The sequence below is a fragment of the Mycetomoellerius zeteki genome, unplaced genomic scaffold (genome assembly GCF_001594055.1).
Source record: "Mycetomoellerius zeteki isolate Tzet28-1 unplaced genomic scaffold, Tzet1.0 scaffold716, whole genome shotgun sequence".
Classification (NCBI taxonomy): Eukaryota; Metazoa; Arthropoda; class Insecta; order Hymenoptera; family Formicidae; genus Mycetomoellerius; species Mycetomoellerius zeteki.
In genome coordinates, this window is record NW_017257738.1 from 1 (window position 1) to 14,369 (window position 14,369).

At 33.2% G+C, this 14,369-nt stretch overlaps 1 protein-coding gene across 4 annotated transcripts in view; it reads left to right on the top strand.

Annotated features, from left to right (window-relative positions):
- The first annotated feature begins 527 nt into the window (after positions 1–527).
- LOC108729252 (uncharacterized protein CG3556) overlaps positions 528–14,369 on the top strand; it is a 15,834-nt gene continuing 1,992 nt past the window's right edge. Inside the window, exons 1-7 of one of the 4 annotated variants that reach the window (XM_018458267.1) lie at positions 530–840; positions 2,160–2,277; positions 2,577–2,693; positions 4,988–5,228; positions 8,536–8,783; positions 11,484–11,870; positions 12,888–13,283. In XM_018458267.1, coding sequence (XP_018313769.1) covers positions 2,621–2,693; positions 4,988–5,228; positions 8,536–8,783; positions 11,484–11,870; positions 12,888–13,283 — 1,345 coding nt within the window. In that variant the 5' untranslated portion in view covers positions 530–840; positions 2,160–2,277; positions 2,577–2,620. Of the gene's footprint in view, positions 841–2,159; positions 2,278–2,576; positions 2,694–4,987; positions 5,229–8,535; positions 8,784–11,483; positions 11,871–12,887; positions 13,284–14,369 lie in introns of all 4 variants that reach the window. The other 3 variants (XM_018458270.1, XM_018458269.1, XM_018458266.1) reach the window with 3 other exon arrangements.

Below are 14,369 nucleotides of genomic sequence, written 5' to 3' on the forward strand. Positions count from 1 at the left end.
TAAGTGATGTTGATAGAATATATAAGAATATTTTTTAATAATTTGGTTTATATATGTTATGTATGCAAGATGCACACAAGTTTATATGTAACAAAATAATATATAAAATACTACTATTTAAAAAATTAATTATTGGTAAATGATCATATACGAGTATTTGTGTGTGTGTGTGTGTGTGTTGTAAGAAAATAGTTTTAAAAATATTTTAAATCTTTACAGATAATGGAAAAAGATAAAAAATATCTGTAACTATAGTTGTTGAGATATTAACAAAAATAAAGCAATAGCAAAGAAATATAAATACTGAAGTCTGGATATACAGCAATATTTATTTAAAAAATTTTTTTCATTTCCAAACATTTAAAATATTTTTGAATACTATTCTTGTTCTGTTATTGATTATTGAAGTTAGAAGTATGCCTAAAATAAGAAAGAAGAATATTATATCCTTGTGCGTAGTAAAATTATGAAAATAATTCCATTTGCTCAGAACTTGGATTATATTAGAAAACAACCAAGCGTTCTCGATTAGCATGCGAAGCATTTGTGAAAGGGTGAGAGGAGGGTGGTTTTCCAACTTCCTTTACGCGTCGCGGCGCGGCGTTTCTGGTCTGCATTGCGCATTCACGAGACAGGCGTATCGTAGCGGCCACTACCGTCGCACTTTCTCGCCATCGTAGTCATCGTTATGGCCATCGTTGCCATCGCCGCCATCGAATTTCGACAGTGATTTTGATAAAGAGTCAGCAGTAGTACAAGTAGAAGTTAAGAAATAGAATCAAGCGAAAAATCCAACGATATCATACATTACAAACAAGCAGCGACTTCTTCGTTAATACGGTAAGTAAAATTTTTCTCCGCCTATGCAATCACAATTATCAGCTTGAATTGGCACAAGATAAAAAAAATTTGAGAAAAGTCTCACTTGATTTAATCGAGCTTTTTATGTTTAAATCAGTTGTTGAACTTTTTTTTTAAAGCTATTAGATTAGGCTAATTATCACATAATAAAGATTATTAGGAGATATAATCGATGTCACATTAAACAAGAATGATTTTTGGATCAAGTAACTAACAATTTTTAATTTTTACTTTTTTCGTGATATAATAAGTGTAAAGTGCAAAATGCTCTAATATAATGTAATCTAGGTTCAAGATTCAATAAATAAAAAAGATTTTAACCCTCTGTCGGTAATATAAGATTTTCAACTTTGGTTCTCAAGATGGGGCGTTGAAATTCGTAACAAATTTTTGTATTGTTTTGAACTGTAAACAAATTTGAAAAAATTCTTGTATACTTGTGACGCTTTTAACAAATTTATATCATATTAGAATTATTCGATTGTATTTTACTTGAAATAAAATAAGCACAAGGATTCCAAAACAAAAATATTATATGTCATACACATACACATGCGCGCGTGCACACCGTAATTAAGTGTGTATTACAATAATATGTATGATGCTCCTCGGTACCGATTTGCCATACATACATACAGAGTGTCCGAAAATTCACGAATCAGAATATCATATAGCAAGAAAAAATAAGTTATAAAAGTGCAAAATGGTTGTTATTTTTCATTCCGAGCAGTATCAATTTTTGAAATATAAGAGTTTAAAACAAGCCAATTATAGATCGCGATTAAATGGAAATCTGTCCTTGAGTCACGCATCGATATAGTGTTAGTGGTCGCATGAATTTTTGATCATGAATTTTTCATGTATGAATATGTATAAATGTGTACAAACATATACATACATAAATATTCATAAACATGTACATTCATATATGAAATATGTCCATACATGTTCATACATCCCTCTTTCTTTTGTAAAATTAGTGTAATAGAAATAATATAATAATAGTAATGTGAAAACATAAAAAATAATTAAAGGGATAATTTTCGCATTGTTCGTTATAGAAAAAAACAAATTTTGAAAAATGTAAAAGCGAATGAGAGCGACTTAAAATTACGCTCCACCGCTCACTGAGCGCTACATAACCTTACTGTCCAAACACGACATTAGAGAAATAATAAACAGTAATAAATAAGTAAGGAATATGACATTAAAGATTATTTATAATAGACAAGTTATCCTACATTACGAATTATAATAAATAAACATATTAATCATAGATTAATCCCTTTTTTGCTCAGTGAGCGCTCAGTGAGCGGTTTTCTCTGCTGAACGCAGCCAATGACACAACGGATCGACACGTGACCGCAGGGGACCGGTGGCGTCTGTGCCGCCATTGCCTCGTTCTCAAAACTGTTGGTAATGCGTGTAGCGGAAGTACAATTACATTATCCATACGGACAAAACCATAAAGCAAAAATAATTAACGAATTACGCGTATTACATAAAAAATATTTCATTAATGTGTAATTACACATTTACGTACAATATAAAATTTTCTACGTGTAAAAAAGAGAGAAATTATCATAGAATAGGCTTCTAGAAAAATTATAAATTATGTCTAATAAATTGGGAAAAGTACATATAAAGTTAACAAAATGTATGTCATATCTTTTAAAATATGTTCTCTACATTTATGATTATGGTTTAATTTGCAGTAATTTTACTTTCATAAGCGGAATTTGAAATTCGTCCGAATGCCATGTGGAACAAAGCAAATATGGCTGCTGTGATCTATCTTCTAGGATGGTTATGCGTTTTCACTTGGGCAGAAGGTATGTACTTCTGTTTACATATATAAAATTAACAAAGAAAGTAATTTAACAAGATAAATCTGCAGTAAATTATATTAACAGTTCATTCTCTTATTTTCCCCTACAAAGTTGCATAAAAGTTACAGCGACACTGCTGCAACATTGCAGCAACATTACATGTTGCAGGAATATTGCAGAGATTTTGCAGCGATATTGCTGCAAATTCTGTGTGAGTTAAGACCATCCTAAGTAACGTCATAAGACGTGGCTCTGTGATAAGCTTGTCCCATCTTATAGTTTTAAGTATAAGAACCGACTATATATACATATATAAATACCGGCCAGTCCATTAAATTACGCTCAGTTGATGAATAAATAAAAAATTTTTTGACATACTTTATTCAATATTTAAAAATTTTTTCTTTGTAGAATATTATAAATATTTTTTTTCAATTTAAACAATACTGATGACAAAAGACAAAAAATTGAACAATAAGAATTTTATTTGGACCGTACGTTTGAAGATTCAGTAATAAGAAATAGAAGTAATGGCGGTCAAAGCTAGATCTTTAATGCTTAAATAATTCAATCTGAATTACTTATATATATACATATATACACTATATAAGGTGTCCCATTTTAAATAATGCATTAAGATTTCTTGAAAACTATGGTAGTTACGGAAAAATGTTTCAAACAAAAGTTGTATGGTTCGGAGGGAGACATAAAAAGATATCATTGATTTGACCTTGGGTGGCGTCGCCAAGGCCAGATCAAGGTCACGTCGATTTTTTTAAATGGAACCCCCTATTTTCAAAAATATCATTAAGTATTTTATTATAGTATTTTAAAAAGTTCTCGAGGTAAGCTACAAGAAAATGTAATGAAAAATAGGGAGTTTCATTTTAAAAAATCGACGTGACCTTGACCTGGCTTTGGCGACACCACTCAAGGTCAAATCAATGGTATCTTCTTATGTCCTCCTCCGAACCATACAACTTTTTGAAACATTTTTCCGTATCTACCATAGTTTTTGAGAAATCTTGCATTATTTAAAATGGGACACCCTGTATATATGTACTTGCATATGTACCATATTTCGAACCTGTCCAATTTGAGCTCCGGAGCCAAAACGCAAAGCTATCGACGCAAAAAAATTTAATGTGGGTAAGATTTCGGGGACTGTAAAGTGTTGATACGCATATGAGTGACGCTTATTAACACTTTATAGTTCCTAAAATTTTACATTGAATTTTTTGCGTCGATGATTTTGTATTTTGGCTCCGTAGCTCAAATTGGACAGGCTTGCAATATTTGTAGTCTTTCGAACTGCGCACCGAATTGGTTTTCCGGACTTATCATATTCTATAAACGCAATTAAATACTGTAATAATATCACGAATTAAATTGACAAGCAATTTTAATAATTTGATATTCAATCAGACATCCTATTAACAGGATTTTAATATGCTGAAAAACTGTAAGTAAATTTATTGCGAAAAATATTACCTTGGCCGAGAGTCGAACCCGGATCTCTTGTATTTCGTGCCTCGGTAGTCTAAAGGCTTAGGACACTCGTACGGAATATAAGAGATCCGGGTTATATTAGGACATACCCTTTTCTGCTTATGTAATAACTCCACGCGAAGAGAGGTCCATCTTAATCTCTCTTCCCCGCTAAGGGATGAACGACTTTTTAGACGAAGCAAGGTCTACCTCATATTCATCCTGCTTATTGGAAGCGAGGTCTGCAGTATACCTCCCTGCTTAGAAAGTCAGATGTCCCTATGCAGAGGTACAGAAGATGGGGTGGACCTCGATTCGCGTGGAAAGTCATATACCTTTAGGCAGGAGGGTAGGTGGGATGAACTTCGCTTCGCGAGAAAAGTTATACGCTTCTAAGGAAAGGGAGAGGTAGGATGCACCTTGCTTGGTGTGAAAAATCATTACGTAAGCACTACCAAGGAAAGGTATGGGGTGGTTCTTAATATCGTTTGTGACAGTAAAATATTATTTTTTAAACTTTTTTGGTAACAACTTTTTAACTAATAACAAACGACAGCTAAAACTGCTGGAAGACACTCAGTCATGACTTTGACGACACATGTCAAAATCAAGGTCATCGCGGCACTGGTTCTCTCCATCTGAATATTTACCATATTATTTTTTAAATTTAATCAAATTAAATTAATTTTTAAAATAAAAAAGTTTTTGGAGGCAAATTAAAATGTGATACTGTATATATAAAACATTAAATAAAATATTCTTAGATATAGTATCCTTGAATATAAATAACGAAAAATTGTTATTGTCAGTAAGCAACGCTGAGACGACGTCGGCCGACGCTGAAGCAGAAACTATTCTTGAACGAGCGGCCACGTGGCTGTGGAGTCAACGGGATAAGGACGCAAGTTGGGGTAACGATACACATCGAGTAGTATTAGTTCTTCGTCTGGCCAATCTTTCTCGTGATGATAACGTCGCGCCGCCGGCGCCGCTTGAATTGCAACTCATTGCTAAGCAAATGGAACTAGAAATTGTACTTCTGCTTTGGAGGTAAAAATTTATCATAATTGTTTTAACTCTTGCTTATTGACAATTATTTGTTCAGAATTTTTTCAGAATTTTTTATCAACTTTTTAGTATTTTTTTTTGCATTTTCTTAATGACAACTATTTTTACCAACATGAGAAAATACAGTATTAAAAAATACTAAAAAAATTCGCAGAATTTTATGAGAAGAAAATAAATATTTTTGTTTCTTGCTGTTTTTCTGTAAAGTTGATAGTATTTGAATAAAAAATGATTGAAAATCAATATTCACAGTTCGATTTTTAGTAATTAATATCTTGTTAACTATTGCGAAAATTGCAAAATGGTAGAGAACTTTTCGACTCAGTTTTTTATTAGAAATAGCACTGTATGATTAGTGTACGTTATTTTAGATACACCCTGTATATACATTTTTTTTAAAGTACGTTTAATATAGTGTAGATTTTTAGTATTGGCAGTGTATATCGGAACATAGTTCTAAATTAGACATTCGAGGAGTGGGGGTAGACTTTATGTAAAAAAAGGGCGCACTTATTTGATTTGTTGCGCTCATAGGCGCCGACTACGAGGGGGCAGACCACTTTTTGCCCCCTCAATAATTTTATTGGGGGGAGGGGACAATTCCTCCTCAATAATTTTTACCTTTTGGTTTTTTAACAAACGGTGTTTTAACAATTGCAAATAATTTCTGCGATCAAAACTGTGAGAAAACATCGGCCATATAACATACAATACATAATGTTGAAGCGGCGAATTAAAAGTGGCGATACTCGCGCTGGCACGTCGTCTGCTGTCCTAGGGTGCCTTCCAACAAGAGATGGTGTAATGACACGGTGTGACATAGTGTATCATTACATGCTTGTTGTTTGCCAATGTTAAACAAGGATGAGATGATTATTGTGTTGTACTGATTGTGAGGCGTGTTTTGATTTCCATTAGAGTGCTCCTCGGATGTCATTTCATCCTTATTTAACGTTTGTTAAACAACAAGGATGACATGACATCCGGGGAGCACTTTAATGGAAATCAAAACACGCCTCACAATCAGTACAACCAGAGAGAAACCTGAGAGAGGACATGAGTGCCTTTTTCCTATAACCGCAAAATATCTTGTGCACTACAGTCTTCTGAAGAAGTGGATGTCAACTACACAACATTATCCATTTTTTTGCAATGCTCTTGATGGAAATAAATCGTTAAAATCGTTAAAATTTTCACTAATTTGATAGATTTTAGTTATTTCAGCGATTTATTTCTATCAGTAGCACCGCAAAAAAGTAGATATTATTGTGTTCTCCCTAATATTTCTTGGTGCTCTCCCAATATTTTTCGCAAGTCGGCGCCTATGGTTGCGCTCTCCTTCGATCGCAGCGCGAACGAGATGCAACTGGGCCGAATAAGTGCGTCCTTTTCTTTACGTGAACATTATCTTCGCTCCTCAAATTTCGGAGGATGTTCAATCTAGGTATATTGTGTCTATCATTGTACTGTATGTACAATATTATGTGGTGAATAATATAAGGTAAAATGCCCGTATATAATATATATACAAGGTATTTTAATAGCAGAGGCATTAAATGCAGAGGCATTTTAATCACCCCCGGCGAATATCTCAGAAACTAAAAGAAATACAAGAAAAAGTTTTATATGAAAGTTGTAGGTTTTCTTAGGGGAAAGAAGGTGTACTGGGGCGATTAAAATGCCCCACCCTGTATATCACATGTTGGCATAGGCGTATCCAAAGGGGTGGTTTTGGGGATTCTCATCCCCCTCCCAAAATTTTTTATTAATTTCATTTTGTGATGATCCCGTTAGCACATATCCCCATAGCACACATCCACTCGCATCGGTCGATGTCTAGTAATTTTTCACTGCTTTACTAAAAAGAATATTTCATTTTAAATTATAGCTAATTAGAGATGTACTCTATCAAATCTCTCTCTTTCATTTTTAATTGTAAAAATACAACTTTACTTTTGACTTTGTGTAAGTTTTTTTGTTGTCATAAAATATTTTTTTCTTCTCGTTATAATTTAAGATCATATAATTTTTAATACTTCCGTTAGTTCAAGCTTTGATAGAATTATGCGATACATAAGTGAAATTTTCGTAAAACTTTTGACTCGAAATATACTATAATTGACATATTCAGTACTACAATTGCTCATTGAGCGCTCAATGAGCTCTTGCACCTGCTTGATCTATATTTTTATAATCATTTTTATAATTATTTTATAATCATTTAATTTGGAAAAAGTATCATAGAATGAGAGAGAGAGAGAGAGAGAGAGAGAGAGAGAGAACTTTACGTTATTTAGTATTCTTGTTCTGTTCATACAGAATGTTTATGTAAAAGTTATGTAATGTTTGTAATAATAACATTAACAATATTAAGGAATTAAATATTGTTTGTAGTTATATTGCCCATATTTTCTTTAAAAAATAAAGTAAAAAAAATAAAGTAAAAAATTTATATGATATACAAAACGTAACATTTTTCCTTTTCAAAATGAGGTATAAGGTGACATTAAAAGCTGTAAAAGTATCCAAATGGAATTCATTAACGTTAAAAATTGTTGTAAATATCACAACAATGAAATTGATGCAGTAACGTTCTTTGCAGCGCAATCGCAAAATCCTTTTTTTTGGATCTCATTTCGGTTGGCGCATGATACATTCGAGGAATATCTCTGGGTTGACAGAAAACCCCCCTTTTCCCGAAAAAAATTCCACGATACTCCTATGTTCATGTGTATAATATATACTCAACGTAATGTATTAGGTGTATAAATTAATTCGTGGCGGTTTTTTCGCAAACTTTGACTTTACTTTTCATTTACATGAATACTTTGATTAATGGAAATGTTCTTCGTTAACATCGATGACCTTACGCAATCTGTCGAGCAGTTGTCAGATTCCACCACGATAAAAGGTGGCTTTGAAGCGATGAAGTCATAGACGAAGTTTCGAATGTCTTCAATTGATTCGAAATGTGTATCCGATAAGGAGTGTCGCATTGATCGAAATAAGTGGTCTGAAGGTGCTATGTCTGGCGAATACGCCGCATGAGGGAGAATTTCCCAGCCCAAGCTAAAGATAATTTCCTTCGTGGTTTCTGCTGTGTGCGGCAGGGACAATTTTTTTCCACTAATTAAAGTATACGGAATCAATGTAGATATCACGTACTTGGTCTCATCGAAAATGTATACATTTCTCGAAAAATTAGTTTTGTTCAATACACCGGATATGAATTTATTACATCAAACGCTCTTATATAATATGAATTGTTTGTTGCCGTTTGTGTTTACAGACATCGGGAGATTGGGTTTTCTCCGGGACAACTAGCACGCTATACTTTGGCTTTAAACGCAATGTGCATGGATCCGAGACAATTCCATGGTCACGATTTAATCGGTACATTGCAACATCATGAACCGCCAACCGATTACGATTTTGCGTTGACTACGCTCGCAGCATGTAGTGCGCAAGCACATGTGCGCAAACGACAGATGCGCCGTCTTTTAGATATTGCGAATGCCGCGCGAGACCATAATGTTGGTAAGTGCCTCTTTATTGTTTCAAAATTCTCATATTACCGAACAATAAAAAACGAATAAATATAATCAAAGTGTCTACTATTCTACTGACAAGCAGAAAAACTCAAGGCATTTCGGTGATATTTTTGAGTATTGAGTCTTCACGAGTATTTTCTTTAGAGGTTCCAAAGGATTTACGAGTTATCGCCGTGTAGTGATCCATTGCTAATGGTCGTGTTCAGCAGACTCAACTGTTGTGGAGCGAATCCGTGAGCGCTCGCTGCTATTGGATGATCTAAAAGAATACACCAATAGCAGCGAGCGCCAAGGCTGGCAAAATTTTGCCCAATCCAGTTAAACTCATCGGTTAAAATCGGTTTTAACCAAAATAAAAAACTCATATTAAAATCCACAAACGGGTTTTATTACTTTTAATTTACTATTCACTATTATTAAAGCCTAAGAAAATGTTAATCTTAACAAGCTTGTCAACTTTTTTTCAGTCAATGAATTTCTTAACTTACATCAAACATGACTAAATGTAGAGAAAATTCTCTCTATACTTGCTGATATAACTGAGCAGTTAAAGAGATTTGTCATAAAAATGCAAAATTCTTTTTTAGGATTATTATCATTATCTATTTTATTGCATTTATTAGCTAAAATATTCACCCGCTTGACAAACTACAGAGCCATATTTAAATATTTTTTCTGCCAAATTCTTTGATTTCGTGCAAAAGCGTTTCGTAACAAAAGAGCATAATTTCATCGAAATTGAGGGTGAGGAGAGAATTTTACAAATTACTATGGTTTTAACCAGGGAAAAATTGGGTAAAAACAGTTATAATCAATGGGTTGGGTTTAATATGAAAAACCCGGATTTTTACCAGCCCTGGCGAGTGCTCACGGATCCGCTCAGCAATAGTTGAGTCTGCTGAATGCGACCATTGATACTGAGCTACTCCTCCGGAGAACTCCCTTTATATAAACTCTGTTAAGAAAAAGGTGTTTGATGGGGAGAAGGGTGAGAGGGAAGAGCAAAAGAGCGGTCTTCCATGTTTTACTTACGTTATAGCTCATGTCTCTGTTTAAATTATCTGGATGTTTCTAGATTTCTAGAGTTTCTTCCTGTATTTTCTTGGAAAATATGATACCGTTGTAACTATAGTGATCATTTTATGAAATAATATTTAATGTTCTAACTCAGTGCTGTGTTCTGCCAATGCTGATTGCGTGAATATTTCAATCTGACATTGATGTTCCTTCATGCGCACATTGACCGTATCCCGGTTTCACTGATGTTTACTTTTCTGCAAGAGCAAGGTATTATGTATACTCCTGCAAAACTAAGTGAAAGCCTTCGGCCTTTAGGATTTTTGTTTCTCAAGATTATTTAAACAGATAACTCAAAATAATTTAAACAGAGACACATGAGCTATAAGATTGAGATTGAAGCTTAAAATTTGACCAGTGAAGACAAAGGAATTTTAGCTCCTATTGTTTCGATTGGTCAAATTTCAATCTTTCAATCTTCAATCTCAATATTCAATGCGTAGTCTGATTCCGGTCTTACGGTATACGAGCGCGTCGAATTTAATTAGAGCACTAGAAATGTAGGTATTCTAATCCGCCATTTTAGTTCCACTTGTTTGATAGGTTATAGTACGATTAGTGACAAACATGTATGTGATGACAAAGTAAATGTAAATTGCAATTTCAAGATGCCTTGCCATGTTGCAATAAATTGTAGCAGCAGATCCGAAAAAAATTGCAAATTATTCAGGTTTCCGGTGGATGATCGGCGAGTAAAATTTCGGAATTTCCATTCATGTCGCCATGTTACTCCGTGTTAGGTAGAACCAAAATGGCGGACGAAAATACTCACATTTCTAGTGTCTTAATTTAATAATGTGCCAAGTTTTTTCTTCACTATAATCCAATTGACCATTTTAGTCACTTTCAATCCATCTTATGTATCTTGCGTTATAAAATACTTTGCTAATTGTATTTATTTTGTATTCGGTTTTTATTAAAAGGAATGTAATATTCAATATCTTTTTTTATGCACTAAGTGTATATTTGTTCTTCTTTAAAGAGGTTTTTTTAGGTTTTATGTGTTTTGCGTTATGACGAAAATACTTGGCTAATTGCATTTATTTCGTATCCGTTTTTTTATTAAAAGGAATGTAATATTTGATACCTTTTTCATGTACTTGGCGTATATTTTTTCTTTTTTGAAGAAATTTTTTTAGAGATTTCACTGCTTTTTGTAAATTTTTGAAAACAATAATATAGAATTTAAATCTTCTAAAAATAAAGAGATAATAATAATAATTTGTATTTATTGATATATTTTAGATTAATAATATATAAAAATAAAAATTAATTGCCTCCCTCGCTTCCACCCTTTCTCTCTTTTTTTTTCATCTCGTGCTCTCTTGCCTTTTCCTATTGACAACATATGTCAAAGTCAATCATTGTAGTTTTTCCCTTGACAACATATGTCAAAGTTGATCATTGCAGCTTGGTCTCCTAATCGAAATTTTTACCTTGTCCATGGATGTATACATTTTAAAATTATGTATACTAGCCAAAACTTTAACAGATCTCAAAGAATTTTACATAAAAAGCTTTTATTATATGCATGTATATTTTATTCTAATTTTGCATTGCTTGAATTCTTAAATGACAGTAAATATTTATTACTAAATAATATTTGTAGATACTATCGCAATGTTGATCCTGGCCCTGCGATGTATCGTCCAAGATCACCGACATCGCAATCTTCATCACATCGTTCGTAAACCATCGATCGAGTTAGCACAACAGCAAAGGCACGACGGCAGTTTTGGTGATCTACGCAATACTGTGTTGGTAATGCAAGCGCTAGAAGAAATCGAAAATGAACCAGCTGATAACTGGAATAGATCCGCTGCTTTAGCTTGGCTGATCAATCAACAACGACCAGATGGTTCGTTTCATGGCAATATCCATGCCACTGCAGAGGCTATGTTAGGTGTCGCGCCGCGTGGATTGGCCAGCATCCGAGCCCTCGACTGCGGACAGGATTTATTGGATAATTCACCATCTCGCCTGACTACAAGCAATAGTAAACATCATTCATTACTATATTTTTGAAAAAATTTAAAGCAGACATATTTTAACTTTTTTTTTTTGCTACGGCTGAACTGAACGCGAAGCTCTGCGATATTATTGTACGCACAGCTTAGCCACGACTATTCTTTATGAAACAAATGCAGTTCAAAATAATCGAAGACATTTCTGCCTGATAGCGACAAGATATAGAAAAAAGCCACTATACTTAGATAGCATACGGATATTCGGAATACATCCTACAAATATCTCTAAGGATATTTAGAATATTTATAAAATATCCGTTTTGAATATTTATAACTTAGAAATATTCATAAAACGTCCTTTAAACATATAATAGACAATGGATGAATATCTATAATATATTAATACACGACCATTTATAAAATTGGTACACGTAGTTCAGTTTCTGACATATCTAATATATATTCGAATGAACATAAATAAATAATAACGAATATATGTACAAGTGGACTTTATATGGACTTTCTAAGGACGATGAAATGAAATGATAAATATTTATAATTTATGTAAAAATTAATGCAGAAATCTGATATTCCTGGAAATTTCCGACCGCACTCATATGAGCATGGTAGAACTTCGTCGCGAATTCATTATCCCGTGTTTTATAAATTTTAGTCAGATTTTATCCGTCAGATTCAATACGTACAAGTCGTAAATGTGGGAATAAGGTGGTCTATATATCAAGTCCGAATATCTCAGTAAATAGTCTAAAAGACCATGTCATCGTCTTCTTTTCCCTATGAAACAATAAAATTTTGGTCTAAAAAATTTTTTTTAATTTTTTTCAAGATCTTCGCGTGTATTGATAAAATAGTTTACCCTGTATAGTTGCGCATAATTAACAATAAAGGTTTAACTTTTCACAATAATGTTTAAATTAACGTTAATGTTAATTAATAATCTTTTTTAAAGAAAATGTTATTTTTGATTGAACTGTGTCACATGTCAATGCATCTTTTACCACTGAATGATTCTTTAAACTTACAAGTTGCAGATATTGGAACACCCGATGACCATAGCGAGATCCCTCTGCTATCAGAAATGCCAGGAAATAATACAAGCAATACAGATATCACGCTTACCACAGCGCCTGTGCTTATAAACGTGTCCTATACATTGTGGGTCGGTAGCAATGTAAACGAAACGTACAACCTGACAGTGACTGTACCAAAAAACGAGACTTTCTACAGTGTGATGCTGTTGGCAGCAAGCATGTCTCCCCATTTTCAATTTACCGCTTCCGAATGGCCTAACGGTCATTACGTTCACACGCTGGCTGGCTACAAAGAGGAACCAATGTCCTATCATTACTGGCTACTTTACAGATTACCCTCACCGCCTGAACCAACCTCGCCACCCGGAAATCAATTGGTTGCACCTGGAGGTATGAATCTCAATTATTCCTTTACTTGAAAGTGTCTACATATAATTGCAATTTCTCTAATTAAGGAACTGCAAGTTAATGTGATAATTATCCGTATTATTGATTAAATGGATAAAGCATGCTTCTCAAGCGTTTGCAAAAATATTACAATTGAAAAATTTCGAGCGTTTAATTAGCAAGTTCAGTAGAGTATTTTAGTAAAATTTCGCTAAAACTGTAATTATTTATCTTTTATTCTTATATGTATATGTATATGTTATTAGAGGGTTGCTTTGAAAGGAGCTGTTTACATCTAGATGGCTCTAGCTGCGTATGCTATAATCAGAGACATCTGTTATTTATGTCATTTTAAAGTATGAACATTTCCTACTAAAATACACACATTTATTATAGACATCTTTCTTACCGAAAAGAAAATTCAAAAAACGATACCTTTCTATCATCTTTTAAACATCTTTGTGGAAAAGACAACTTAAAAAAAGACATCTTTTCGTTATTTTTTATTATTTTGTGTTATCTGGATTATGAGGAGTTCGGAATTTTTCAACTTTGATTTATTCGCAAACTCTTGAGAGAAGCCTAATCCGTTTACTCAATGATACTTGGCATGAATTCCTATATTTAAAATGATATTACAAGTTTCGTTGAAATCCACTGGTATCGAACAGTCTCTTAGCAAGTTTAATAGTAAGTTCTAATAGTAAGTCCATATTATCAAAATAAAAATCATATAATGACAAACAACAAATAATGTAATATCAAAATTTATATGATTTATATGAATTGATATGAAAATATAGGTTGCGTTCGGATAGCACGCTATCCAGTGGCGGATACGAAGGGGGGGCAGAGGGGGCGACCGCTCTCCCCAGAGTTCACTAAACAGAAAGTTAAAATTTATTTACAAAATTTGTTTTTAAATAACATTTCGTATTATGTTAATGTGTATGTAAAAATATATCTGGCTAATAAAATGCTGAATACCAGACGTCCCGGGAAAAAATATTTTATATATAATTATATAACATTATATAAAATTATATATAATTTTATATATTTGTATATAAATGGACATATTTTGTATAT